This window comes from Empidonax traillii, unplaced genomic scaffold (assembly GCF_003031625.1).
Source record: "Empidonax traillii isolate 1590-97213 ecotype Southwest subspecies unplaced genomic scaffold, ASM303162v1 scaffold471:size1368335, whole genome shotgun sequence".
Classification (NCBI taxonomy): Eukaryota; Metazoa; Chordata; class Aves; order Passeriformes; family Tyrannidae; genus Empidonax; species Empidonax traillii.
The window spans coordinates 1,056,763-1,082,811 of NW_020955664.1; the positions used below are offsets into that span (position 1 = coordinate 1,056,763).

At 39.2% G+C, this 26,049-nt stretch overlaps 1 protein-coding gene across 2 annotated transcripts in view; it reads right to left on the minus strand.

Annotated features, from left to right (window-relative positions):
* Positions 1 to 26,049, minus strand: part of NOX4 (NADPH oxidase 4) — a 101,554-nt gene that overhangs the window by 2,384 nt on the left and 73,121 nt on the right. For both annotated transcript variants that reach the window (XM_027895817.1, XM_027895818.1), the window contains exons 14-17: positions 11,156 to 11,275; positions 7,635 to 7,743; positions 7,015 to 7,083; positions 4,867 to 4,967 (exon numbers count right to left, since the gene is read on the minus strand). In XM_027895817.1, coding sequence (XP_027751618.1) covers positions 4,867 to 4,967; positions 7,015 to 7,083; positions 7,635 to 7,743; positions 11,156 to 11,275 — 399 coding nt within the window. The remainder of the gene's footprint in view (positions 1 to 4,866; positions 4,968 to 7,014; positions 7,084 to 7,634; positions 7,744 to 11,155; positions 11,276 to 26,049) is intronic.

Here is a 26,049-nt window from a genome sequence, read left to right on the forward strand (position 1 = left end):
TGTGGGAACAGCTCATTAGGTCATGCAGTTAGAATTACTGAAGCCACCATATTTATTCCAAGTATCCCCACAATAAACCCTATTCCTTATCTGACTATGATGACTCTTAGGAAGAAGTGCCTCATCTTAATTTCAAGATACCAACTGATGAAAAATTATTATTTTCCACTCTATTTTTATTTTCATAATTAATCACTTTTTTTGTTAAAAATATGTCTCACTGTAATGACTTCATTAGTGCAACTTGTGATTTCCACCATCAGGAGATCAAGTCACTAATGGTGATTCGTTACACTAATGAAAACAAAGCACTGCTAACCCATGATTATTTCTGGCAGCAGCAGAATAATTTTGCTGCTTTACTTTCACATTAGCATGCACTTTTCCCTTCAACATCTATATTAGGAAATCTTATGAAAAGTCAAACACAGAGCACAATCGTTGTTCTTCACCCTTAGGTCTCAGCCTGGGTTCATTAGTTAACCTGACTTTTCCACATCACTCTCCTGACAGCAGCTCTTTGCTCTCTGGCTACCTTAACGATGGCCTGTAAGTCTGACAGTCATAAAACATCTAAGGGCTCAGAACTGTAGCCAGCGACAGAACAGGGCACATCCACCACAGAAGGACTGAGCCATTCACAATATTCATCACCTTCCTTTTTTTGGAAAGATGAGAAGGGAAAGGAAGGAGCAGGGAAAGACAACCATGGCAAAAAAAATCATCATCTTCCTGCTGAAATTGTGCCACTACAGAAAAAGATCTTAAAAATTTGGTGGGATGAAGAAAAGGCATACAAGAGTGAACGTGGTTCTAACTATAGTGATCTACAGCACTCACCAAGAGGCTGGAGACTTGAATTCTGGACCTTGCCTCCAGAACTCAGTATTTTATCCAACAGCTATTTAATATAAAATATTTTAGCACATGCAGGACAATCAAACGCAGTTTAAAGCTCCCTGTGCATGTATTTGGTGAGAGAAGGGAATTAACACATACAAGAAGAAATCTTTGATGCATATTGTCCAGTTACATGCCTGATGTCAGGCAGCTGCTCGAACAGCATTGCAGTGCACACCGTACCACTGCACAGCAACACCGGCATTGTACAACTCCAGACTCAAACATTAAAAAGCATCACAAAGTTAGGTAGCTAACTGTAGTGGAGTCCTTGTGCAGGTACATTACAATGCTGATTTTAGTTGCCTTCAATTACATCCTCTCTCAATCAATCCATGGCAAATATTTATAACTCATTCTTTTCTCATCCTTATATATCTATATCTATATCTATATATATATATATATCATTTAAGCTTTCCCGTCCTAGCAGTACTCCTTTTAATGGCAAGGGGTGTTGTGCTAGTGGCTGGATTTGCACCAATAATGAGAACACTATTGTTCATTGCTCTCAAATAAGATTTCTCAGCACCTGTAGACTCTGAACTCCCTCTAATCTGTGCTCACTGGAGAAAAAGGATTCATGAGCTGCCAGCAAGAATCTGTCTTCTACTGCGTATTTAATTGAGAGAATTAATGTTGTTGTTTGGTTTTCAGGTTTTTTTTCTCATTAGTCTAATTAGTACAACCAACTGATAAATCCCAAAGAGTTTGGCTGCCCCTCTCCCTTTCATTACATATAAATTGCCACAAAAGTAGACATGTCTTAGCAGCACATACTGCTAACGTATTCCCATCCCAGCAACATCCTTCCAAGGTGCACAGAACTTTGGCTAGTAATTAGAACCATAGGAAGATTAAACGATTTGCCTAAAGTCACAAAAGAGACCTGTGGCTAATAAGGTCTCCGAAACCCTGGTGAACCACTGCTCATGTAGCCAGAGGCTCTCAGACTTCCTTCCCAGGACACCCAACATCAGCATGTATTCTGGACATCCTCCCACTTGCCTCCCACAGTTCATGGCCCACATTCTCCCCCTCCTCCACCACCCACTTCCCTGTTTGCAGATATCTTCCTCCCTGCCTCGCTTGGCTCCTGCCTAGTTGCTGTGACAGAAGCAGGCAGGTGGCTGAGAGATGCTACTACATGGAGCAGCGTTTTACTACCCTGAGCTGATAGGTTTTAATTGTACATCACCTGTTTGGGACAAAGGCTTACTTTGTTGCTAGAAGAAAACAGGCAGCTGTGTAGTGCTACCTCTGAAAATCTTTATAAATACCACTAACATGTTTACAATTAAGGAATCTATGCTGTAGGCCATTCTTTGCAATAATTATAAACATCAATATAGGATTTTACTCATTCAGAGCACTAAGAAAGTAAAGCTTCAGTGTTCCTATGGGATGAGTAGGTCAGCACATATTCTTACATCCATTTTATGAACAGCTGGAGGTGAGGGAGAGATGAAATGCTTTGCTACATTGAGAAGATATAGTCAGAACTTAAAAAAGATCCTGTTTTAAATCCCACATTCATTTCTAGAGAGAGGTTTATCCTTTACAGCACATGAGAAATGTATCATGGTACTCCATGCCTTTCTCTCCTACAGATACTCATGTCTTTTTCTAGGTCGGTCTCCACTTGGAGGACACCCCCTTTTAACCTAAGCAAAACTGAACACGGTGCCAGCTTTTCATCCAGAACACAACTGATCAGGAACAAGGCTGCTGCTCCATCCCCCCCCAAAAAAGCAGGGAAAAAACCCCCAGAACATTAATTTGTTATATTAACAGTCCCAATGCACACTGCTGGGACTGCAGGTGTCATATGAAATATCAACAGTAGATGGCATGCGTCTGCTCCTCTTTTCCAGAAAAAAGGATCAGGAACCTGGTGCTGGGTTGCCCCATGTCATGCTCCGAAGGTCTGGCAAAGCTCAGACACTTACAAATGCACTTTGCTTATTTGGGACTCAAACAGCAACAACAGCAACAACTCACAAAGCACATAGCAATCAAACGGCTACACTGTGAGAGCTTTGCCAGCTGCCTGTTATTTATATGCAGCTTTTCCTAAAATCACAAGATAAAAACTGGAAAATATCTCAACTGCCCATAAACAAGCCCAAGGGGATGATTGCAAATGTGAAAGCCTGAACATTGGCACCAGATGTTGGAAACAACTTGATTGACCTGTTTTGTTTTGTTTGGGTTTTTTTTTGTTCTCTGTATTGCAGCAGAGACACTTAGGTGGAAAGTTACTGAGCAATAGGAACTAAGATAAAGCCAGTAGCAGACTTAGAAATTGAACTATAGAGAAAAACTGAAGTTTCTGTCTCATCCAAGGAAATATGGAGAATAATTACCTACAATAGGTAAATTTCTGTGGGACAGCTGAGGTTGTTACAGGTTTCACTACTCTGCATCATGTTTCATGTAACTACGCCTACAGATACAGACCTGTATAAACCCTGATAAAAGGGTGGCCAAGGGTGACAAAGAGTACATCTTAATAGCTGCAGGTAATCAAAAGAGTCAGAACATTATTTAGGTACTAAAAGACACCTTGTTTGAAAATGGTGGCACAATTTAAAGGCCTCCTGTGAAAATGCAGAGGAAATGGTACTTGAAATCTAATTAGGAGTAATGCAATGGAAAGCAAAAAAGAAAAAGCAAGTATGACTACCACTAATAGTTTCATCTATATTATGTGCACTTATGGCCTTGCAATCATTTTCATCTTTTAAAACTGCACTCACACAGTTAAACAAAAAAAAAGACATTATAACAGAGTATAAAAAATTGGCAGTCTTCTATGCAGAGGTCTCTGAGCCCAGAGAGTCAACTTGCTTCCATGACCTATTTCCCTTTCTTTCCCATATTTCTTTACTCTAAAACCCTTCTCCAAGTGTGAGAATTCTACCAGGGATGTCCCTCTGTAGCAGCCTTTGGGACATCCTGGCAAGGGACCCTCTCCACAACATCCTCTATGACCTGAATCCAAGAAAAATATTGTCAGCAGCTCACACTGCAAATGCGATACATTTGGTACTTAGCATTTCTCAAGAATCAGGGCTCAGTGTCCCTAGTCATATTTGAAAAGAAGAGTCAATAAACCATGGGCAGATTTCACTCTGCAAGTGCAAGAGAAGAAAAAAGTTCTTGAGGGAAAGTTTAGCAGGTGAACATGCAAGCACTTCTCAACCTGACGCACCTAGATTACTATCAACAGCTACTGAGGGTGGTTTGGTCCCATGCCACAGACTTTGCCAGAAGTGGATTAGGGAAGATTCACACAATCCCTTCTACCAGATCAGCTTTTGAGGCAAAAAACTACCAGTGGGAGGTAAAATACTCAACCAACAAAGCTGGATCTGGACAAAGACATCCCATAGTCTAATTGCATGTCTTCTGTGGTTTACAACTGTCTTGTTTCAGACCTTAATATGTTTTCCTAGCACAGTAAAAAGGCATTGCCAGGTCTTAACAAAGAATAGAAAACTGCCAAAAATCTTCAAAGACAATGTATCCTCTCAATAAAAAGAATACAGGTCAGTCAAGTTCTTCCTCGTGAATCTTGTTTGTAAACTAGCACTATAAATCATGAAAATTATAGAAGCCAACAACTTAAAAAAATGCAATCTTATATATAAAACCAGCACATGTTGAAAGCAAGACATTTCCACGGACAAAATCATAGGGAATCTCTGTGTAGTGAGATGAAAATCTGCTACTTTTGTTTCCTGGGCCACTGAACATAGCTGCATAAAAAGCCGAACTGCCTCGTGTGTGTAAAAAAAAAAAAAGTGTTTCAGTTTGTACAGGCTACCTCTCACAGCAAAATATTAGTGAATTTCCATATTACATTATATGATAAAACCCAGAAATATTTTCATAACAACATAGCTAGACACAGATATCCCCAGCCATCAAACTGTGGCATCCTTCAAGCACACTAGTACTTACCGCCTGTTACACTTTGCTATGTCATCAAACAGGAGTTTCCACTGGGGTCGTCCAATCAAAAGCCTGGAGTTTAAAGCTTGATATTTTTCACCAATTATTTTCTGCAAGAAAGAAAAAAACTCCACTCTGCCTGATTTGCAAATTGCCTCATATCACCCAGGGCTCCCATTTCTGACACTGGCTGACTTGCCATATTGCTGAAATGTAAAACCTGAGCACAAGTACCAAACAGTTGTGATTAAAACTGCAGCTATTTTATGCTCCAATACCTCTGCTCAGTACCTTTTCAATGGCTCTCCTTGGTGTTCATTATACATTGTTCCTCATGCAGCTGCTCATTTATTTCCACATTACTTTTAAACCAATTTATTTAAGCCATAAAACAATAACCATGCTTCTATTACTTGTTTCCTCACTGGCTTTTAATTCTAAGCTGGAAGAAACACTGCTGATGCAAAAATCATATTTCTGTCTGAAGTCTTTTTTTTAACTTTGTACGAGTAACTATTAAGATGACTAGGTCTGAAAAACTAACAAGGGAAATCTTACTTTTCTCCCTGAGAGTAGTTTGCCAGCTGTTTTGAACTGCTATAAGAGCAGAAAGCAGCTAAAACTGCTCCCCAAATGGAACCAAATCCATTCCAGCAATGCTAACTCACCAGAATTTTGATAAGGTGGAATGCCCTCCCACTGCAGGGCATGGCCCTTCCTTGGTTTGCTGCCCTAATGCGACAGAAAGGCAGACAGAAGTTAAATCTTATCTAGGCTCCCACATTCCCTCCTCTGCTGAACAACCTGGCACATTGCTCATCCCAATGCAAAGACAGAGCCTTGGCCAACTCATCCACTGTTGGGCCTTTATAGACAGGAGGCATTTGCTGCAGGGTGGGCTTGGCTCCCTCTTACCACACAGGTACAGGGCTTCTCTGCAAAGGGAGCATGAAGTGAAACTGCCCTATTTTTGGTAGCAGTCAGCACTTTGGACTAACAGCAGTGAACACATCAGCTGTATAGCAATGGAGAGCTGAGTTTAATTCCCCCTTGAGAAATTATGGGCAGAATTATGATTCATGCCAGTATTGTTCAATAGCCATAAAAATAAAAGTGTCTTTAAAGAAAGATTTCAACTAAAAAGCTGATTTAAATAAATTCAGCAGCTGCTTGACCAATAATATTAGAAAACTTCCTTTGAGTTGACTATTATTTCAATTTTGCTGTCTCACCGCATTGCAGTCCAGCTTCCACTTTTAATTTTAAGCTAATAATTACATACCAGGTTCATCAATTAGGTATTTTCAAGCACCCCATTTCAATTGACATATGTTGTCCAGACAGCATTTTGTCATAGTTGTAACTACAGCAGCTATCATCACATCATTTAGACCAGTGTTCCTACTAAAGCTGTGAATGTTATCTCCACCTCATACGAAGCAGATCAAAATCCTCTGGGCATGGTTTCTCACTGCATTTCATGTTTGAAAAGTAATTGTTAGGCTTGGTTCTGGGCCCCCTGCAGTCACTGAAAAGCTTCCTGACACAGCAGGGTAAAGACTTGTGTCTAGGCTTATGTGCTAAATAATGTAAAATGAAGACTGCAAGCATAAATAGTTACAGGAGATGCCAAGATTTGGGGAATTAGCCCAGCTTGGGGTTTGATAATACATGACAATTGACATTTCAGTATAATTTCCAGGCTCATACATCAAGAAACTTCTACCTTCTGTCTATATTTAAGGCAATGAAATAAAAAGCCTTTTAAAATAGCTAATTTCTCTCAAAATATATATGAGAAGGTTGAGCTTGAAAGTTCCTAGAACTACTCTGTTTTGATTCTTAGAAACGATGTAGATTTCCCAACAAATATTTTCAACTGCCTGGTCTGTGGCCTGGCAGGACCTCTTCCCTAGAAAAGGAAGATATGGATTTCTGCCTACACCTAATCAAGTTAAGGGTACCAAACTAGATTCTCGTAATGCTGCAGGGATGGACTGGCTCTCTTTCTCTAGTGATGAATGAGTCATACGAGTTTATGGCCTCATCTCCTGTTTTTAACATCTGCAGCAATCCCCTTCTACCTTTGACTGACAGTTTACATTGCCTATTACTCGAAGGTCTAGTTCAGTTTACAAACAAAACTTGGCCACATACCTGTATTCCATCTGTTTGACTGAGGTACAGCTGGATATTTATATAGTCTGGCCGATTCTCCTGCCAAAGCTGGAAGGATGATAAAAACAGCTAGCGAAATAATATTCTTTGTCTTAATCTAAGTGTGAAGTCACTTGTGCCTACTATGCTGAGGGATATAGGTTTCACCATCAGTGAAGTAAGCTTTTAATGGAGAAGATATGATTACATAACACCCCTTTGTGAATGTTGCACGTCATGCTGTGTATATTGGTTTTTGGAAGCTACACAGCTCTTACAATCCACCTGAAATTGTAGATCCCCCTCCCTTCTTGATCTGTCTACAGTCTAAATGCATAAAGGCCACTCAGACTTCCCAGCCTGCATGTGCTTCTTCCATCTTACAAAGTATTATGGATACAGATAAGTGCAACACTGTGCAATGAAATATTGGTGATAGATACTCAAACTGTTTCAAGCAGCTCCAAGAATAATTGGAGCCTGGCTCAGGCAGCCAAAGCAGAACTACCACTGGAGCTCACTTGTTTTGAGCAAGGCTGCCATTTTCTATAGGGCGTCAGTTGTGTGGTGTGGACATACCTTGCATTTAAGTTGTCAGTATCCCTCCAAACACCCATTACCTTGTTATGCAACATACAGAGCAGATCTGCAAACCAGCGAAAAGACTCAATGTCCCTGCACACCCAAATGAAGTAGAGTCTTCTGAGCTTGTAGCATTTCCAGCCATCCCTTGAAAATAAAATATGTGGGTAATTAAAAATTATCATTTAAAAAGAAACATAAATTAATATGCTTTATATTCATTAACAGAAACATGAATTTCCATTAAAGACTAACTGCTAAATTGTTCTTCAAGCTATGATACATTAGACACTAAATTGACCAATGCAGCCTATTCAGATGATTCTGAGAATATTAAATCTCTAACACAGAGCTAACAGCCATCATAGATACTGTTTCCACACTAGAAGTTGTCAGCAACACAGATGATTTGGGCAGCAAATATGGATTTATGTATCATCACTAAACTTTTATTTCAAGGAAAAGGAGACATTCTAAGTTCAAGTGTACTATGTCAATTCATTACTAGGTTTATTATGCGACCCATAAGCGGAAAGTATTGACAAACGTAATAATGTCAGACTTAATTCTGCCTTTATATGTGAAAGGCTCTGGTTGAATATAATTAATAATAGTAGCAAAATCACAAAGACCAAATTAAATCAGGGCTTCATTGTGTTAGAGGACTGTGTGATATATTACTGACCTTAGGAAATGCTGGTGGGTAAAGTGCAGCCATAGGCCGATTCTAGCATTGCATTTACAAAAACAGGACTCTTATGTCAGATTTATAATTCAATAAAAACACAAATAAGCACAAAGGAAGGATTTGAATGAACTGGGAAATAAAATAGAAATGAAAAATGACCTGATGATTAAGGAGTTCAAACAAAGCACAAATATTCGGGAAGTATTTTCTTAGTTGGCCAACACTGTTTTCTGTTGTTCTAATCACTGAAATAGTTAGTGCATAGATTGCTTCCTCCTTTTCCTCTGAAATAATTTTCAGATAGAGAAGGCTGTTCACTTCAAATGCTAGTCATAGGAGCCAAACCTGGTCAAAAAACTTTCATGATACACTTTACCATACGCGTTATGCATTATTCCAAACATCTAGAGTTGGAATATATATAATTAGAACAGTATAGTATTTAAGTGATGGTTCCAACCACTGTTTTGCCTCCCCATACCTCTCCCCGCCCTGAGGAGCAAGGATAGAGACATCAGAAGCACTTCAGCAGCATGGAGAGGCTGAGAACTCACCTTTTGTGTAAACTCCCCACAGTGAGTAAAAAAAAATAAAAAATGCTGTGGAGTACAGTGTCTTTCAAGTCCTGATTTCAACTTTTTTATTTATAAACTGCTGACCTGCCAAACAAGATTTCCTCCATCTCTTTCTGATTGCCTAGTCTAAGAAAAGCCCTTAGGAAGGGTCACAGTCTGGTCAGATGTGACAGAACTATAAGCAGTAGCAAGCAAAATAAGTGCCTTTCACCATAATAAAAGGACAAAAGAAGAAAAAAATGTAAGGCATTTTGTATTGAAATGGAGCAAAAACACCACTCATGGTGATGAAACATTGCAGCTGGACTGCAAGACTTCATGAAACAAGTCAAGCATAGATTTAAAATAGCATCTCAGACACATATGCCTGGTCTACCTCCAGCAGGATATATTATGCAGTAAAGGTGCAATCCCCCATTACAACCAAATCCACAGGAATATAATACTTCTTGCATGTTTCTGTGTTACTTCTGCCTATAATAAAAGCTGTTATTTACAGACCCTACTGCATGAAAGCCACTAGCTTTCCTTAAAGTACGTCATATTTTCTTAAAATAGAGTATAAGGTTCAACAGGTAAGTGGCGGGAAGGGCAGGAGCAGGAATCAAATTATGTACATACAAGAGGAACACAATGGAGCAGAAGACAAAAGATCACCTCAAGACTTCCTCAGACCTGCATGTCCTTGACACAACAGGACTGGCCTTGCTGTTCTGGCTGGCATTGTAAGACAGTTTGTATGTTCACACCTGCCAATTTCTGCCTCCAAGCTGGGGCAAAGACATAGGCAGGGCATCCACTAAAACAGTGCTTTGTTGATGCTTAAATACAGAGGACGGAAGTAGACTAAGACTGTTCCTTCTTCCCCAAATGATTCTCCTCTATATTGTATGGTGTACAAGGGGAAGAGTGGTTACAAGGGCAGGTTATGGAATTGGCTCTTTGGAAGCCAATTTATGGCTTTATGCAAAGAAATGGACATTGCAAAATCCTTTGGACACTACAATTCTCTGGCAGTGTCTCTGCAAGTTCCTACATCCTCTGATAACTGGTAGAGGTAAACATCTCATTACCTGCTGATGGCCCATCATTGTGATCTGTGACATTTTTGCTTAACACTGTCAAGGAGGAACACATCACGAGGAAAACAGTAATTTTATCCACCTGAGCCCTAGGCTTTCAGCAAAAATGTACCCTTGTCTTTGAGAGAATGATCCACACACTCTAAAGAAAAGAAAATGAGGAAGCACAAAATGCTCTTTGAGGTCTGCTGCACTGTGAGACAGGTGAGGCTAATAACTTTCAGTAGCACTTAGCACTGTCAGGTCCAGCCCACTTTAAGGACATAAGAAGGTTCACAACATCTAAATTTACTTCAGCTTCACTTTAGAGTTACAGCTGATCACTGGCACGTTCATCTTGGAACAAACGCTTTAGTTGTGCATTTTAAAACCCTCTCAAAGCCAGTTAGCCTCTCAGCACCTCAGGGAAGGTTTGCTGATTTTGTTAGCTGTTTATACTGGGCCTTTGAAACAGGGTTGCTTAACCTGTGACTGGAGCTCTTAGCCAATACTCTAACAAATAAAAAGAAATCAATAGCAAACACTAAAGCAAGCTTATTTCACACAGCATAAGATTTGGTGGGAACCATGTTGTCAGTGCAACAGAAAAACAAGAGGCAAAAGGTTTGATCTGCATAGAATGTCAAAGGCTATACATTAAAATTTTAAAAAGGAGAGAGGGAGAAACAAGAAAAATAAGAAAATGGCACACCTAAAATTTAAACTTTTCAAATGGAGTTAAACATCTGAATGCTATCTGAATTCAGGTTGATCTCTTTCTTTTAAAACCTTAAACTTACATATTCACAAAAGTCAAACCAGGAGAGCTGGCCCTGCACTTCGAGCAGAAGGACTGTCACATTTGCCTCACTCTCAAAAACTCACAATTATAGTCCACAGCCTCATCTAAGATCGGACTAGGGGAACAAGCCTAGCTCAAGGACTGTGACTATGTTAAGCACAGGCTAGGCTGGTGGAAGGACAAAAAGGCTAGTGACACTGTCCCATTCCAGGTGCATTACTGGCAAAACTCTGCCACAACTCTTTGGGTTATACAGGCAGTATCAGGTATGAGGTAATTTATGCCCTTCAGTGGCATCCCAGTCCTCTACATCTTTTCAAGGAATTATTTGCTTATGCCAGTGGAAGTTTTTTAAGACTCTCAAAGTTTTTCTGACATGCACTGCTACTTTAAATTGGGGGGAAATGGCCTTAAAAGGCTTAAGCTCACTTACAGCAGTGTGTTGAGTACTGATGCAAATGGTGTAACTCCAATACCTCCAGCCACGCAGAGACTGACCTCGTAGTTCAGGGCTTCCTCAAAGGGACTTCCAAAAGGTCCATCCACATAAAGTCTGCATAAAGAGCAAAAAGGACACTTTTAGAGAAAGCTGCTAAAATCAGAGAGAGCAAAAGAAAAGAGAGCTGGAATTAAAACCACAGAAATGTACAGGTGGTATTAAAACTCTTGTCCCATTCCATCATTAGAAAAGCTATTTTTTAATCAAACAAGTGGAGGTGACCAAATTCTCTCTGCCCTTTGTGTCTGGCGTTAGATGGCAAAGAAAGTGTTGCACTAGAAACAACAACTTGGTGGGTCTACGCAGGATTGAAAAGAATTTGGCTAGGCCTGCTTGCGAGGTTCATCTTATGCAGGTTTTCTGAAGAGGGAGAAAAATTGTCGAATTGTTCCTCTTTGACTCATGCCTCTCATTATTATAACCATTTTGTTCACTTGTTTTCAAAGATTATTTAGGAGATTGTGCATACTCTACATAATGAAAGGACATAAGTTTCTCCTTTACAACATAAGCCAGAGAATTAAAGGCAGAGGGGACTTCTCTTTTCCCAGACAAAGTCTTCCAACCCTCATCTGATTATTTCCTTCTGAGGGCAGGATTGTAGCCATAATTTAACTTCTCAGTCTGATCTCATTTCTTTTAGTTTTGTGGTTTGATCCTTGGCATCATCTTACCAGTCAAGACAACATCTTGTTTGGGGTGTCTTTGGCCAATATGATTCTTTTTAGGAAATTTTTTCCAGACCTCTGCTATTGGTCACAGCTTGATGCCTTATATATTAGGCTCCTTCTCCTACAATGTCTTAACTGAACACAGCTAATACCTACTTTCTGATGGGTGATTCTTAACTATGCCCTGTCTTATAAATGCCTTTCTTGGTGTCCTGCCTGAAGAGAAAGGGAGAAAACACTTGCGCAGCCACAGACATTATCAGAAGGCATTGGAAATGATGGCAGTAAATGTTTTTAAGTAACAAAACTTTATAACTAAGCAATCTGGTACCTAAATATGCTTATTCTTATTTCTGTCTTTCTCTACAAAATTCTACAAACCTTCTCATGGAGAATCTCAAAGCTTTTCAATGTCAGGTATGTTAGTTCCAGCATGATGGGAATATTAGAAAAACAAATCCACTCCTTACTTAGGGCAGATAAATTCTTTTGCAAACTTGGGCCAAGAAAAACTTAATTAGCCATGTGTATACAATAGAAACAGAACTTTAAGTGTCTGCTCATCAAATGTTTCCTGTTACATAATGTTTTATACCACATTTGCTTAACAAGGGTTTATTTTCCACTAATGAAATTACACCACTGCTGGTGCAGAGTGCAGCAGCAGCTGCTTTAAGAGATCTAAATGTTGCACTGTCATTTGACTGAGGAGGTGAAGGAGCATCTATTAGATAAATAAGCAACAGAGGAAATGTTCAGCAGCAGGTCATTACAGTGAAATAAATCTGGTGCACAGAACACTCTGAAAGAAGTCCACGAATGTTATGGGTCTCAGAGGTATATGTAACAGATTTAGCTGAGATCTAATTTTAGGATATCAGACTATGTAAAAAAAAAAAAAACAAAAAACAAACAACACAAAACCAAACTAAACCAAACCAAAACAAAACAAAAAAACCAACCAAAACAACAATAACAAAACAACTGGATATCAAAGACAGGCAACTGAGGTCCCATATCATTCCTGGCATACCTCTTATACATTTTACCTTGAGCAGGCCATGCCTAGCTGGTGAAGTCTAGGGAATTGGTCCTAAAAGTATGAAGGGCAAAAGCACAGGCCTGAGGGAAATTCCTTGCATTTTGGACAACTAGCACTAACTTTTCCTTGGATACACAAAGCGAACATTTTGAAAAACACAAGCAAACAAGTGAAAAACAAGCAAACAAGTGAAAACACAAGCAAACAAAATAAAAACAAACTAGCAAAACACATTTTTCTAGAAATGATCACAGTGGATGTGACAAGAGTCATATACTGTAGGGGTGCCACTTAGCATAACTGCACTACTTGAGGACTACCTGAAATATGTATGTCTGATCTCAGAAGGGATTAAGCAATTCCTGGGAAGTCTGAGTGCCACTCAATATCACTGACATGATTAGGAGCTGAAACATGCAAAAACTAGATCTGGTTACCAGAAACTAGTCAAGAACAGTGCATGCCAGAAATCCAAGAAATAATCTGCAATTAAATATGTATTTTGGTCGGATTGCTCCAGTTTGTGGTCCATTAGCCCCATCTGGCCTGCAAAATATATCTATTTGCCCACTGTGTCTTCCTCTGAGGGAGTGAGGAGCAGTTGCTTGGATAGCAAATGCAGTCAGAGAAGCCAAGAACCTCCTGCTGTGTCTGCATGTGGTCCAGCATAGAACAGCCAGAAGTCACTGCTTCCAAGTGTGAGAAAGAGATATGGGGAAAAAGGTGGAGAAATATTGTTACTGTGTTAACCCACTCCACAAGACTGCTTGAAAAGACCGATTCCAAGGATAACATTATCTCCCTGAAAGATTTTGTTGGATGTCATAAACATGTACTATTTAATCCCATTTTAGTATGGGAATAATTTAAAACTAAGATAAATGTGACCCTTATTCCTTAATGGCAGTGGTCATTTAGGAATTGAACCTTCTTTTCTTCAAGTCACTGAAAGGAATAAACCTTCTGATGCCATATCAAAAGGCACAGGGTTGAACAGAGCACTGATTTAGTCATAGACTTCTGCAGAGATTATGCAATTTTTGTTTCCTGTCAACATGTTCCCCTTTTCATTTGGTAGGACTGAAAAGTTTTGCATAAAAGCAGTTCATTATTGCAAATGAAATCTCACAGCACTCAATAAAAAGACAAGCCAGGCCAAGGGGGGTAAGAAGACTTTTTGTTTCCTAAATTGTGCCCCAGATATATGACATTACTGTGCTATGCTCTCCTATCCCCCCAGTTTTAATTTAATTAACATGAAGGCAGGGAATGGAATTTTACTAAAAGTTTAGAAATTGACCCTTCAGGCAAACTTATTCAAATAATGAGTTGTTCTTTCCACATGTATTCATTTCCAGACTTAGGAGTGCTCTCACTTATTCTGGCACAACTTCTTAGCTCAGAAACAGAAAGAAAAGCTCTTCAAAACAGAATACATCACAGAAAATATCAGAGCACATTATTAAAAAGCATCTTACAGATAGATGGTAAAAATATTTTCTATTTAAAGTACATTTCTGCAGTACAGTGGTACCAAACCAGCCCAATAAGCACTAAACCAGCTTGTTCCAGTTCTGGGCAATGCAACTGCACTAACATGGGGCTGTCCCTAAACCAGGGGACACTGTCTCAGGGACAAAGGCAGCTGAACTGCTTTTGAGACCCAAGTTATTATCTTCCATAAGGAACTGCACAGTGATATGTGGAGATACCTGCTCACCCCTCTTGGACTTGGATCTCTGTGCTGTGCTTTACTTCAGGGTGTAGGTGCCCTTAGAAAAGTTTAATGCTTAAATTGTACTTCACTACCCACCAGTAAGTGATGATAACCTTTTTTTTCCAGCCTCTCTGGGACTTACTGTAAGATATTATCTGGGATATTAGTGGAATAACAGATGGATAGGGGAGTTATTTCAAGAAATTGTAGGAAATTTTAATTTCCTACAATCATTTGCAAGCTGAACAAAATGCTTGGATATAAAGTACTGCATAGAGCACAAAAAGTGAAGTCCTAGTCTGGTTGAAGCTTGTGGCAAAGCTCTTACCATTGTCAAAAGAGTAGGGATTTCACCCAGTAGCAGATTTTATATCCTTGGTATTCAGTTCTTACTAAGACTCATATGTAGGTATCATACTAAGTTCTGGATACAGTGAATGAGACATACAGCTAATGGAGCTGAATCCCTCCCAGTTCCTTATAAAACTCCTACATCATTGACTTCAATAGGTAAACAACCCTCCTACCAGGTTTGTTCTTCTCTTTTACTTGTCCTACCAAAACAACAGCAAACTACTGATAACGCAGCCCAAGAACTCCAAGGAACAAAGTGATGGCTGAAGCAATTTCCTTATGTTCTTCTGCTGCTGTAACTCTGATGCACTAGAGAGATGCAATCCCCTCTCTGATAACCCACAATACCAGCCTTCACCCCCACATGACAAATATTCAAAAAAATGCCTCCATGTTCTACCCACACTTCCCTTCATGCCTGGGAGGGACTTTCTGTAAACATCTGAAGAGCTATTTCATTATCTCCCTTCAAATTCCTGCTTAAGACTCCTCTTTCCTCTGATAGCTGAAAAAACAGGCTACTGATGTGCTCACTGTAGCTTAGTGATATTCTGGCTCAGTACTGTCTCACTGTTTCCCTGAATTTTGCTGTCTAACTGTATCCATCTGTTGTCTCCTGTTTCTCCAGTTTAAGTTGGTTTGTCTCTCTGCTGTGTGACTTTGTCTATCACGATGGCTTCCTGATGCATGACTGTTTCTTCAGGGCACCGGGATAATTGACATCAGTGAAGAATTACTGGAAACCACCTTGTATCAGAGACAGTCTTCAATATGGTAGGCCTGCAGAAAGCAAAGCTGACTACTGCAGTGTTCTAGAACAATATGGAGTCCAAGGTTCAATTCACAGTTTTCAGTAAAAACCTAGCTACAGCAAATTACAGGAGCTTATTTTTCAAAGAAACCACACTTACTACAATCAGAGATTTTTAAATATTTTCTGAAGCAAGAATCAAGACAGCTACTACATTTTTTAAGTCAACATATAATACTTCATGTCATTATTTAAGCGTCAATATATGAGTGTAGACTGACACTCTTTTTCCAGAGGGGTTGTGATTACTGACAGCATTTCAGTACCAAAAGCCTTTTACAGAAGAAGAACCACCACTGAACAAAGCACACCATCCTTGGTTCATAGGGATTTCCAAAACTATAATGGCTTTCAAGGTTTAAAAGTGTCACAAAATGTGACATCTGGCACATGAGATCAGAGATTCCCATGTTTTATCCTGACATTGTGAAGGATGATGTTTCCATTAAAGAAATCAGCTGCCCCCTGGACAAGTAAGACTGCAAAACCCAGTGGGTCCAATTAGCTTTACATACTATTTTGTGCAAGATTGAAAAGGATTGTGATTCTAATTCAGGTTTCATTAGGCATCCTCTTCTGATTTTTTTAACTGCTCGACTTTAATTTCTGATTGATCATTTACATTTTTTCTCTTGAACTTCAAATATATTCCTACAATATGTACAGAGATTGCAAAAGTTTCCTTTTCCCTTCTACAGAAGATGATTTCTTGATCAGTTAGTGAAGCATCTGATTATAACAACATAGATGGCTCCAAACCCTACAGAATCAATTAGCATCGGATTTTCTTCCCATAGAAACAGGTCAAACCATTATTTTTAAAATCCTGTAAGAACCATTGGTTTTAGTACTTCTTAGTTCTATTTATTTCTCCCTGACTGGACAAAACAAAACAAAATCACCTGTTCTTTAGCTTATTATACTCTCAAGGGCCCAGAGATGACTGAATAACAAATTCCAGTTTTACAACATCTTTAACAGGAGGAAATAGAGTTGAAGGCATGATGACAAGGGCAAGAAAGTGGAACAGCAGAACAGGCACCTGTGTTTTTATGGATAAAGCTCCTCCTGTAAACCTCTAATTGAGATACATGGTTTTCTGTGAGACACAGTAGAGGTTAAAAAACAAGATTCCACAGGAGCAGCCTGGAACACTAGAGAAGCAAAAGTTGTACAACTACCTATTGGGAACTGGACTTGTAACAGAGCAGTGAGGATTGTGGTAGAGAACAAGAAAAGAACCTCCTAACTATGAACAAGACTTTCAAAAAAGCATGGAGACTGAACTACCACTGATGGCAACAGAAAAGACTTGCACAGCTGACAGACAACCTTGTAAATGTGGCTCTTCCTTGTTCATGACTTCTAGAGAAATCTGAAGGCAACTTCTCAGACCAAGTTAATTTTCCTCAGAATCGAATAAAATTATCTAAACATTGCCTAGAGTATTTATGGAGAACAGCATTTCTGATTACTCATTGCTGACTATCACAGGATAAAAGCAACAGTTTAGACTATTCACTTACTCCATTAAAAAGGTCTATAAAACCACTATGAGAACTACAATCAAGTATAATTATGTATTGAGGCAACTTTGTTCTCTTAAAAGTACATGTACTGTCTGTTCTATATTCTGGGGTCAATATTCTTAATTAATGTTGTATTAATTCTTCTCCACGGCAGCCTTTTTACAGTCATTTTTTATAAAATGTTTCCAAAATGTATTCATTTGATTAAAGATCACATAATTTAATTTTATTATAACAAGAAATCAAATTTGAGACTTTTTTCCTTACCAGTTATAATTTTTATTTTGTGAAGTGCCTTGTCTCTCTGTAAACTTGTGTCCTACCAATTCTGCCTCAGCTAATAAAGAAAAATAAAGAGTATTTGTAATGACTGCAACTCGCCTTTTGAAAATTTAGTTTGTTACGTGATTACATGATAAAATGCTGTAGACCAGCAGCCACAATTAGGTTGAATGTGTTGGCTTTATTTCTCCACAACTCATTCATTGATACAGCAGTTATCTGCCTGTCTCACTGCAAACAGAATTTCTGCTTTAGAGTAATCCACTTCTGTGTTTGATCTTTGGTCTCTTTCAGTATTTAGTTGCCTATACAATTCCCTTCGGTGGCCATCTCAGAGCTGCCTTCTAACACATAGCATGGAAGTAGTGCCAATATTAGCCCTCTTCCTCACTTGGTAAATTAGACTCATTGGGACAGGATATCCCACATCTCCACATCAATGGAAGTACCTGCAGCATCAGTATCTGTAGAAGCCTAGAAGACAAGGGGGGTAATGTGCATGTTTCAAACACCACTAGCTGGATAAATAGCTGTGGAGCCAAACAAGGACTGTTGGCAATAACAGCCAAGTATTGTTAATAATAACACCCTGTGAGAAAGAACAGAATGTGACCGGAGAAGGGACCAGACAGAGGTAGGGCAGCACTTTTCTGGGACAAACGTCCTTGTTCTGGCTCCTGGAGAAAAACACAAAACAATCAAGCTCCACTACACATTTGGGCTGGGAAAAGTTGGCTTCTGCTGACAAATCCCAAGAATGATAAGTGCAGGATTTAAAATCCTAGCTAGGTATCTGCAGAAAAAATAGGGGAGGAGAGAAGTAGCTGACTGGAGTGCTGGAAGATAGAGCTGGCAGTAGATCAATCTGAAGACAAGGCCAGGCATATCACGGTTCCCTCCAAGGTCAGCCTGCTCAGGCTCTTTGGATTAGATTAAGTAGAGATGAAGAATTCAAAATGAAGAGAACATGAAGAAAAAACAAAGAAGGACAAATCTCACGACAAATTCTGCTGTTGGAATGAAGTAGTGAATCCTGCAATAAAATGAGATTGTTAATATACAGTAAACCAAAACACAAATATCCTACTTAAAATGTAATAAACTCCCAAGAAGAATTTGTCATGTCTCACTGCTGACTCAGTTTCTGTCTTAAGGCTTACATTGGGTAAGCAAAGTATCTTTGTCCAGTCACAAGCCCATCTCTTATCTGGAAAACACTCTTTTTAGGAAAGTGTCTCTCACAGCTACACTTCCTTTAAGGAAAGATGTTCTCCACAAGCCTCACATCCTATACAAGCCAGTGAATGTGCCTATAGGAGTAAGTTTCCTTCAGGGCAGTTTCATGAAGCAAGTAATTACTGCTTTGGGTCTGTAAAGAATCTATGCTTGAATTTGGCTGCCAGAAAGCATAGAAAAGATATTCTCTCAGTATTCCTCTGACAGTTAGAGAGGTCTGCAAGATAGTGATAATGCAACTTCAGATGGCTTCCAGATGTTCATCGATGGTCAGACAAGCTCATTTCCTTAGGCAGATGGTCTCTTATCCGGAAAGCAATACAGAAAACTGGCAAGGCCAAAATGGGAAGAAAGAACATCTGCTGAACAGTAGAGTGAACCATACACAGTTGCAGTAAAATGGCAGATCACCCAACTTGGAGAAGGAATTTCTGAAGTCAACAGAAGCCTAAAGATGAGTCTGCATATAGATTCACTGACAGAAGCTTATCAAGTAACCAGAGAGTACACTGCATTACATCGCAGATGAGCTCAATGCAGTCCTGACTATCCTGACCTCTTTGTTTTTCTCTGAACATGCTCCAACTTCTTATTTCAAATTCTGCTTTTCAGAGTGAATGGCCCATTACTGTCTGCAGTGTTTCAGTTTCAGTCCTGCCAAGGACCTGTATAATGACATTATTATTCATAGGTGGCAGTGTCCTTGGTACTACCACACAAAGATGTCTCTGTGCAGCCCTCTTGAGTTATTCAAAATAAAGAAATTTTTATCCCTTGAATTTTTAAACTCCTTCAAGCTCTTACCTTGCCGTGTGCTGTAAGACTACTCATATTAACAGATTTTTAGCATTTCTATGAGTTATATATAAGGAGCTTAGAGAGGAGAGGTGACCCCAAACAAATCAGATGAGTGACTTGCTCAGAAACAGAGAGTGGACTAGTGTTTAAGTACTTTAAATACACAATTCTTCTCCTAATCTTTCCCACCTCTGCTTTTCATGAATATCCTGAGGGCTACAACCCACTGGCTGAGAAACACTACTGCAGGGCAAGGTGACTGTAAGGAACTGCAGAGAACAGAGGCTGGGCATCACAGCATCTGGCACAAAGTCAGGGTCTGAGCCAAAGAAGCTTTTCCTGTAGGTTCAATACCAGTTCCTATTGACCAAGGCCTCTGAAGTTGCTCTGCATATTTACAGAGAAACCCCATTGTGTGTGACTGGTCTTGCCATTCTACAAAAACACAACAAATAAGATTTGTTGCACAAATACGTAAGATTTCTTGCACAAAATCAAGTGTCCTGCAGCTCCATACCAGTAAAGCTGATCCCCATCCTGTTTGTTGTCATTGTGAAATGCAGATCCCAGGACTGTAGCTCAGGTCATACCTAAAATGTCAGTTTTGATCAGTCAGAGAGGAGGATAAGTCCAGACTTGTAATTCCATCTCTCTTATGCTGATCTACTGCCATTTCCAGAATGTCATTTACATCCTCGGCTCTACTCTTTGTTTTGGCATAATCAGGTAACAACACATTCTCAGAACTCCCCTCCACAAGATAAAGGATACTTAGTGTAATTAGCTTAATGTTTAAGCTTACTCAAAGCTGCACCTCAAATACTATGTCCAGCTCTGGGCCCCTCACTTCAAAAAAGACATTGAGGTGCTGGAGCGTGTCCAGAGAAGGGCAACAGAGCTGGGGAAGGGTCTAGAGAGTAAGTCATATGAGGATTGACTTAGGGAGCTGGGGTTTAGCCTGGAGAAAAGCAGGCACAGGGGGGACCTTATTGCTCTCTACAACTGCCTGAGAGAAGGTTGTAGCCAGTGGGGCTCAGTCTCTTCTCACAGGCAACGAGTGACAAGGTGGGAGGACATGGTTTCAAGCTGTGCCAGGGGAGGTTCAGGCTGGCCATCAAGAAGAATTGCTTCACTGAAAGGGTGGTGAAGTGTTGGAACTGACTACCCAGGGAGGCAGTAAAGGCACCATCCCTGGAAGTTTTCAAAAAATGACTGCATGTGGCACTAAGTGCTAAGGTTTAGTTTACATAGTGATGTTGGATCAAAGGTTGGACTCGATGACCTTTGGAGTCTTTTCCAACATTAATGATTCTGTGATTCTAATAGGTTTCATAGTCTGATACAAAACAGACAAAAGGCTGTTATAAAGTATTCTCCCACCCTATGTCACTGTTTCTTCTTCAGTGGTGATAATTTCTCTTTTGGTGAACAGTCTGACATTTCTGACTATTCCAACTCATCATCCTTTTCTTCCATCCACCTCCTAAAATTTGCCAGACCATTCAGAAATTTCATTCCATCTGCTCTAACTATACTATCCTCCCTAGTAATTAAATCCAGTGCTTTAATTAATTTGGTGTTTACATCTCCCTCCTTATAATTCATTATTTGATATATTGAAAGAACACATCTCAAGACGAATTGTTGTCTGATGTCTCACTCCTTTTAAAATTCTCTGCTTAAGAACTATTTGCTGCTTGCCACCTGTCAGCACTGACCTTTCTTTCTTTCTCTTTTTTTCTCTCTCTCTCTTTTTTTTTTTTTATTTTTTTTATTTTTTTTTTTTTATTTTAATAAACTGCGCTGTATTCTTATTTGGACAATACTTTGCTGAATTCCCTATGGAAACAAAATATGATTCCAGAACAAGACAAGTCACAAAAGTGCTACTGAAGTACATGATATCAAGATTTAGTTCTGCGGGACTAAAAGATGTATTATCAAGCAGATATCCACTATACAAGTGTATACATATACCAAGTCTGCTTTTTACTATTTATCCTGCTGTGGTACCTGTATTTGCAAGCAAATACACCACAAAATGGTCAGTAAACAGCAGATGAAATCCCATTGCTCTAGGTTCTGTGTATCTACTAAACCTCATTTTTTGAAGACTTTACTCTTTATCCATCAGCTGTCATCAGTGATTTAGATGTTCTACACACCGCTTACTTTCCTTCTGTTTAAGGGATCCCTTAACAGTTGTAATTTAAACAAATTGTAAAGTAAAAAACGGGCAGAGAAGTGAATACTTTCTGGTTGTTCCTTTCTGAGATTCTGAAAACTGCATTAATGTTTTTCCTAATGATTGCGTTCATCAACCATTTGGTAAACCACCACCAAATGTTTCTAGCATTGTTACTGCTATATCTATTGTGAAAGCACCCAATGATCCCTAATCAAAAGGAACTTTTCCCCTTGGAGTAGGAACTTTACAAAGAGCATAGAGAGGAGGAATGCAGTCTCTCTCTTGGGTGCTGTGCTGGGATCCAACCCATTCTCTGCCATACCTTTCTTCGGAGAACTTGGGTAAATCTTTTTGATATTGTGTGACACTATCTAGTGGTTAGGCAAAAATAGTTATATTTCTCTAACAGAGAGGAGCATTGCAACACTGATTCCATTAAAAGTTTGTGAGGCCCATAAATATTCCTGTAATGGTGGTCACAAACCCCATCAATATATGGATCACAATCCTTAATGAGCATGTAAAAGGAAAGGAATACAACGTTACACAAAGGACTATTCCTAGAGATTTGTTGTTTTATGGTTTCCATCTGTCTAACTGATGGCTTTTATCTGACAGTTTTAAACCAGACAGTTTAAAAAAGGGTAAGCAATAGTTTCGTATCTCATTGGAGAGGCCTTGCCAAGACAAACAAATTTAAGAAAGGGTAAAGCTGACTGTGGACAAAGCCACCATCCTTGCTATTTCCTTGTTACTTTTATTTCATCAGTTTTGTTAACCTTAGATGACAGTGTTCAAATACTTGAGTGCACAGGGGCTTTTTTTAACACTAGTGACCCAATGATAATAAAACCATAAATGTAAAAAGAAGTACTTTTGATATATATTTTTCTGAGAAAAAGTTTTAACAGTGCAGTGTCCCTTGAACTTTCATCCTCCAAGGGACCTTCAGTACAGAGATAAACAGACCCCAGACTCAGCAGAATCAAGACACTCTTTTTATTTTTCTACTAGATGCTAAATATTTCAGTCATGAGTCTTCTCCTTGGACATCACAAGAAGAATAGAACAAGGGAATGAGCCAAATTTAATTGGCTCATAATTGCCAAAACATTTCTACATGGCGCAGATGCTATTAACTGGTGCCAGAACCTGAGTGCAGGGCCAAATAAATAACAAAAAAGTTAATTCAGTGAGGGGGGTGCATCTGACTATAAACAGCTGGCATAGCCAATACAGAGATAAATGGATTTCTTAAGCTCCAGTGGTGCTCTTTAGGGCTGCTTGCAGCCAACCTGCTCTATTTTGCTATCAAATGACTTGAGAGGGACAGATCAAATTTTGCTAACCACTGTTCGCACTGACTTTTTTAAGTGGATTCCTTAATTGTAGTGCAAATATGCACCAAAAAAAAAAAAAAAAGTTAACCATCAGCCACTACACAACCAGTTACTGTCATCTAACAACATGAAGGCAAAAATGTGTATACACATGTGATACACATGCATACAATGTAGTGACATGTATATATGTCACTACATATACATGTATACATGCATACAATGTGCTACACACCCAAAAATGCTTTCAGACAGCAAAGCACTGCTACAGATGGAGTGTGTGAAAGCTAGAAAAGTTCCCCATCTCAGCTTAGGCTGACTCTGGAAAGAGGGAAGCAGGGGCTGAGCTGCAGGGAGCAGCCCTTCTGCTGCACTTAGAACTTTGAATTAGATGTTCAAGTGCTAATGGAACCATGGGTGGAAGAAGATTTGGAGATGATGAACTCAGCCTGTTTTCTCCTGAGGACACAGCAATTCACAAATAAATTCACAGCACATTCCTTAAACTCTTCTCCCCAACACAACACAGAAGGAGCTCAGGTTGTCCATCAATACTAACAACACTTGTATGTCACAGAAGAGTAGTGCCCAGAGCCTCTCATTACAGCCAGAGTTCTATGTCACTGAACAAGCTCATTAGATTTTGCTCTGCTGGTGTCATAAAGTAAACCCGTTCTTTTGAGTTAAGGTATTTTTCTCCACGTAATGTGTGGACTGTGCACAAACCAGAAAGTTACATCTGCCCTCCCTCCCTCCCTCTCTTCCTTTCCTTCCTTCCTTCCTTCCTTCCTTCCTTCCTTCCTTCCTCCCTCCCTCCCTCCACCCATTCAGGCCATATAATATTCAGCATCACTGCTCCCTTCCAAGCCATTCAGAAAAAAAATATTTTAGATTTTTTTTTAATTTTTACTTCAGCAGCAAATTTTACAGATGTGAGCTGAATCAAAATTTCATGCTGTTTCCTTGAAACAAAACAGGGCTAATGGAGAGGCTGACATGTAACTACTGTCCTTCACAGAAAGTCTGTTTTCTCTGGAGGGAAAGTGGCACAGCATTTCACTTGGGCACAACTGAAATATGTGACCAATGACTTTTACAATCTTCGGATCAGCTATGATCCTTCAGGCCAGCAGTCCCTGCCCTTCCCATTCAGAAAAACTGGCACAGACACTGAATTGTCCACTGCAGCACCCTAATAAATGGATTTTGGTACTTTTTAGTCTTTCTTTCAACTTGTACTAAAAAATTACAGAAAGCCTGAGTTTGGTTCACAACTTCAGATTTTACCTTACACCAGCTGGAATAAAGTGCCACTTTCCTAGATTTGAGCAAAGTGAGTGGTATCTCTCCACCTTTAAATTCTCAGATTCACAGATAGAGTGATGAGCTGAAATTCTAAAGATGCTTCCCTTGAAAACTGCACTGCAGGAGATGCTCTCAGTGTATTACTAAGAGCAGAGAGTCTCATTTTCATAGCGCCCAAATGGCCAGAACATCAGATTTAATTCCCTTCACAAGACAGCATTACATCTACATGATTTGCCTTATCCAAGTTGAAGCACAAGAAAATGCATAACAAAGTTCTACCACCATTTCTTTAGCCTTGGTCTGGTAAAACAATACCATGTGATGGAGAAATTGTGAACAACTACTTCCATTGATGTATTTTGCCCCACAAGGTAAGAAGTATGGCACAAAAAATAAAGTACAAATAGTATTTAAAGTCTTTCGAGAAGGGATGTAATACTGTCATTTTAAAGAAAAGACTGGAAATAAATGCTCACATTTCAAATATAGCTTAGGAAACTTCAGCTATCCATGCCAAAAAAAACAAAAACAAAAACAAACAAACAACAAAAAAAACCCTACTGTAAGACTTTCAGAATTGGTTAAATATAATAAAGATGTTTAATCTGTTATGGTGATTTGTCTAAAAGGAAGAAATTAAACCTTAAGAATATTAGAAATCACCAACAGTAATGTACCTAAAAATTCTACTTCAATCTTAAAGGCACAGTATAAAGTGAAGGGAAATAGAAAGCCATAATATCCTTAGGTAACATCGTGATGCACCATGCAGAGGGAAACAAGACACCAGTCCATGGAAACTCTCAGGTATTTGGTTTTCACTAAACATTTATGAGTATTTCATGAAACTGGAGAGAATACAGAGAATATTTGCACTGGTAACTGCATAGGTTGTAGTATAGGTTATAAATTCCATACTAGTCAAGTGGATTTGGGGTAGGAGGACTGATCCTGCTCCCATGTGGGTTTTTGGAGTATGCAGCAATTTTGCCTTATACAAGCTCCCAGGGGAATGTGGAAGCTTTAAATGCTTGGTTTTAAATGAGAGTTTGATTCTAAATAACTTTCAACTATACACAAATTTAATTTAAACCTTGTATTATAAAGATACCTTGACAGCAGTGGATAATTAAGTCATAAAGCAAAGTGTTACATGAAAGTTATTAGGCTCTAAAGCAAATGATTTTCATATCTTTTCTTTCTGGTTGGTACCTGTAAGACATCTTCTTTCATTGCTTTAATGGAAGAAAAAATGTCACTACATTTATACCAAAGAAACCCATCACTAATAAGCTCACTTGACACATGTAATGCCTCACTTTAGGTGCAGATGCCCAGATTGCTAATTTTCTGACAAATCTGTAGCTCACAAAATTCTTCTCTTAAAAAACAACAACCAGGAACTCTGAATATCATCCAACTTATCTTCACCATGAAACAAACCAGTACACATCTTCTATTCAAACAGCTTTTGTGTTCAGACTTATCTACTTTAGTCTCCAATTCCGCTCATGAGCAGCCTCAGCCAGCTGATTAGGCAACACTCAGAAAG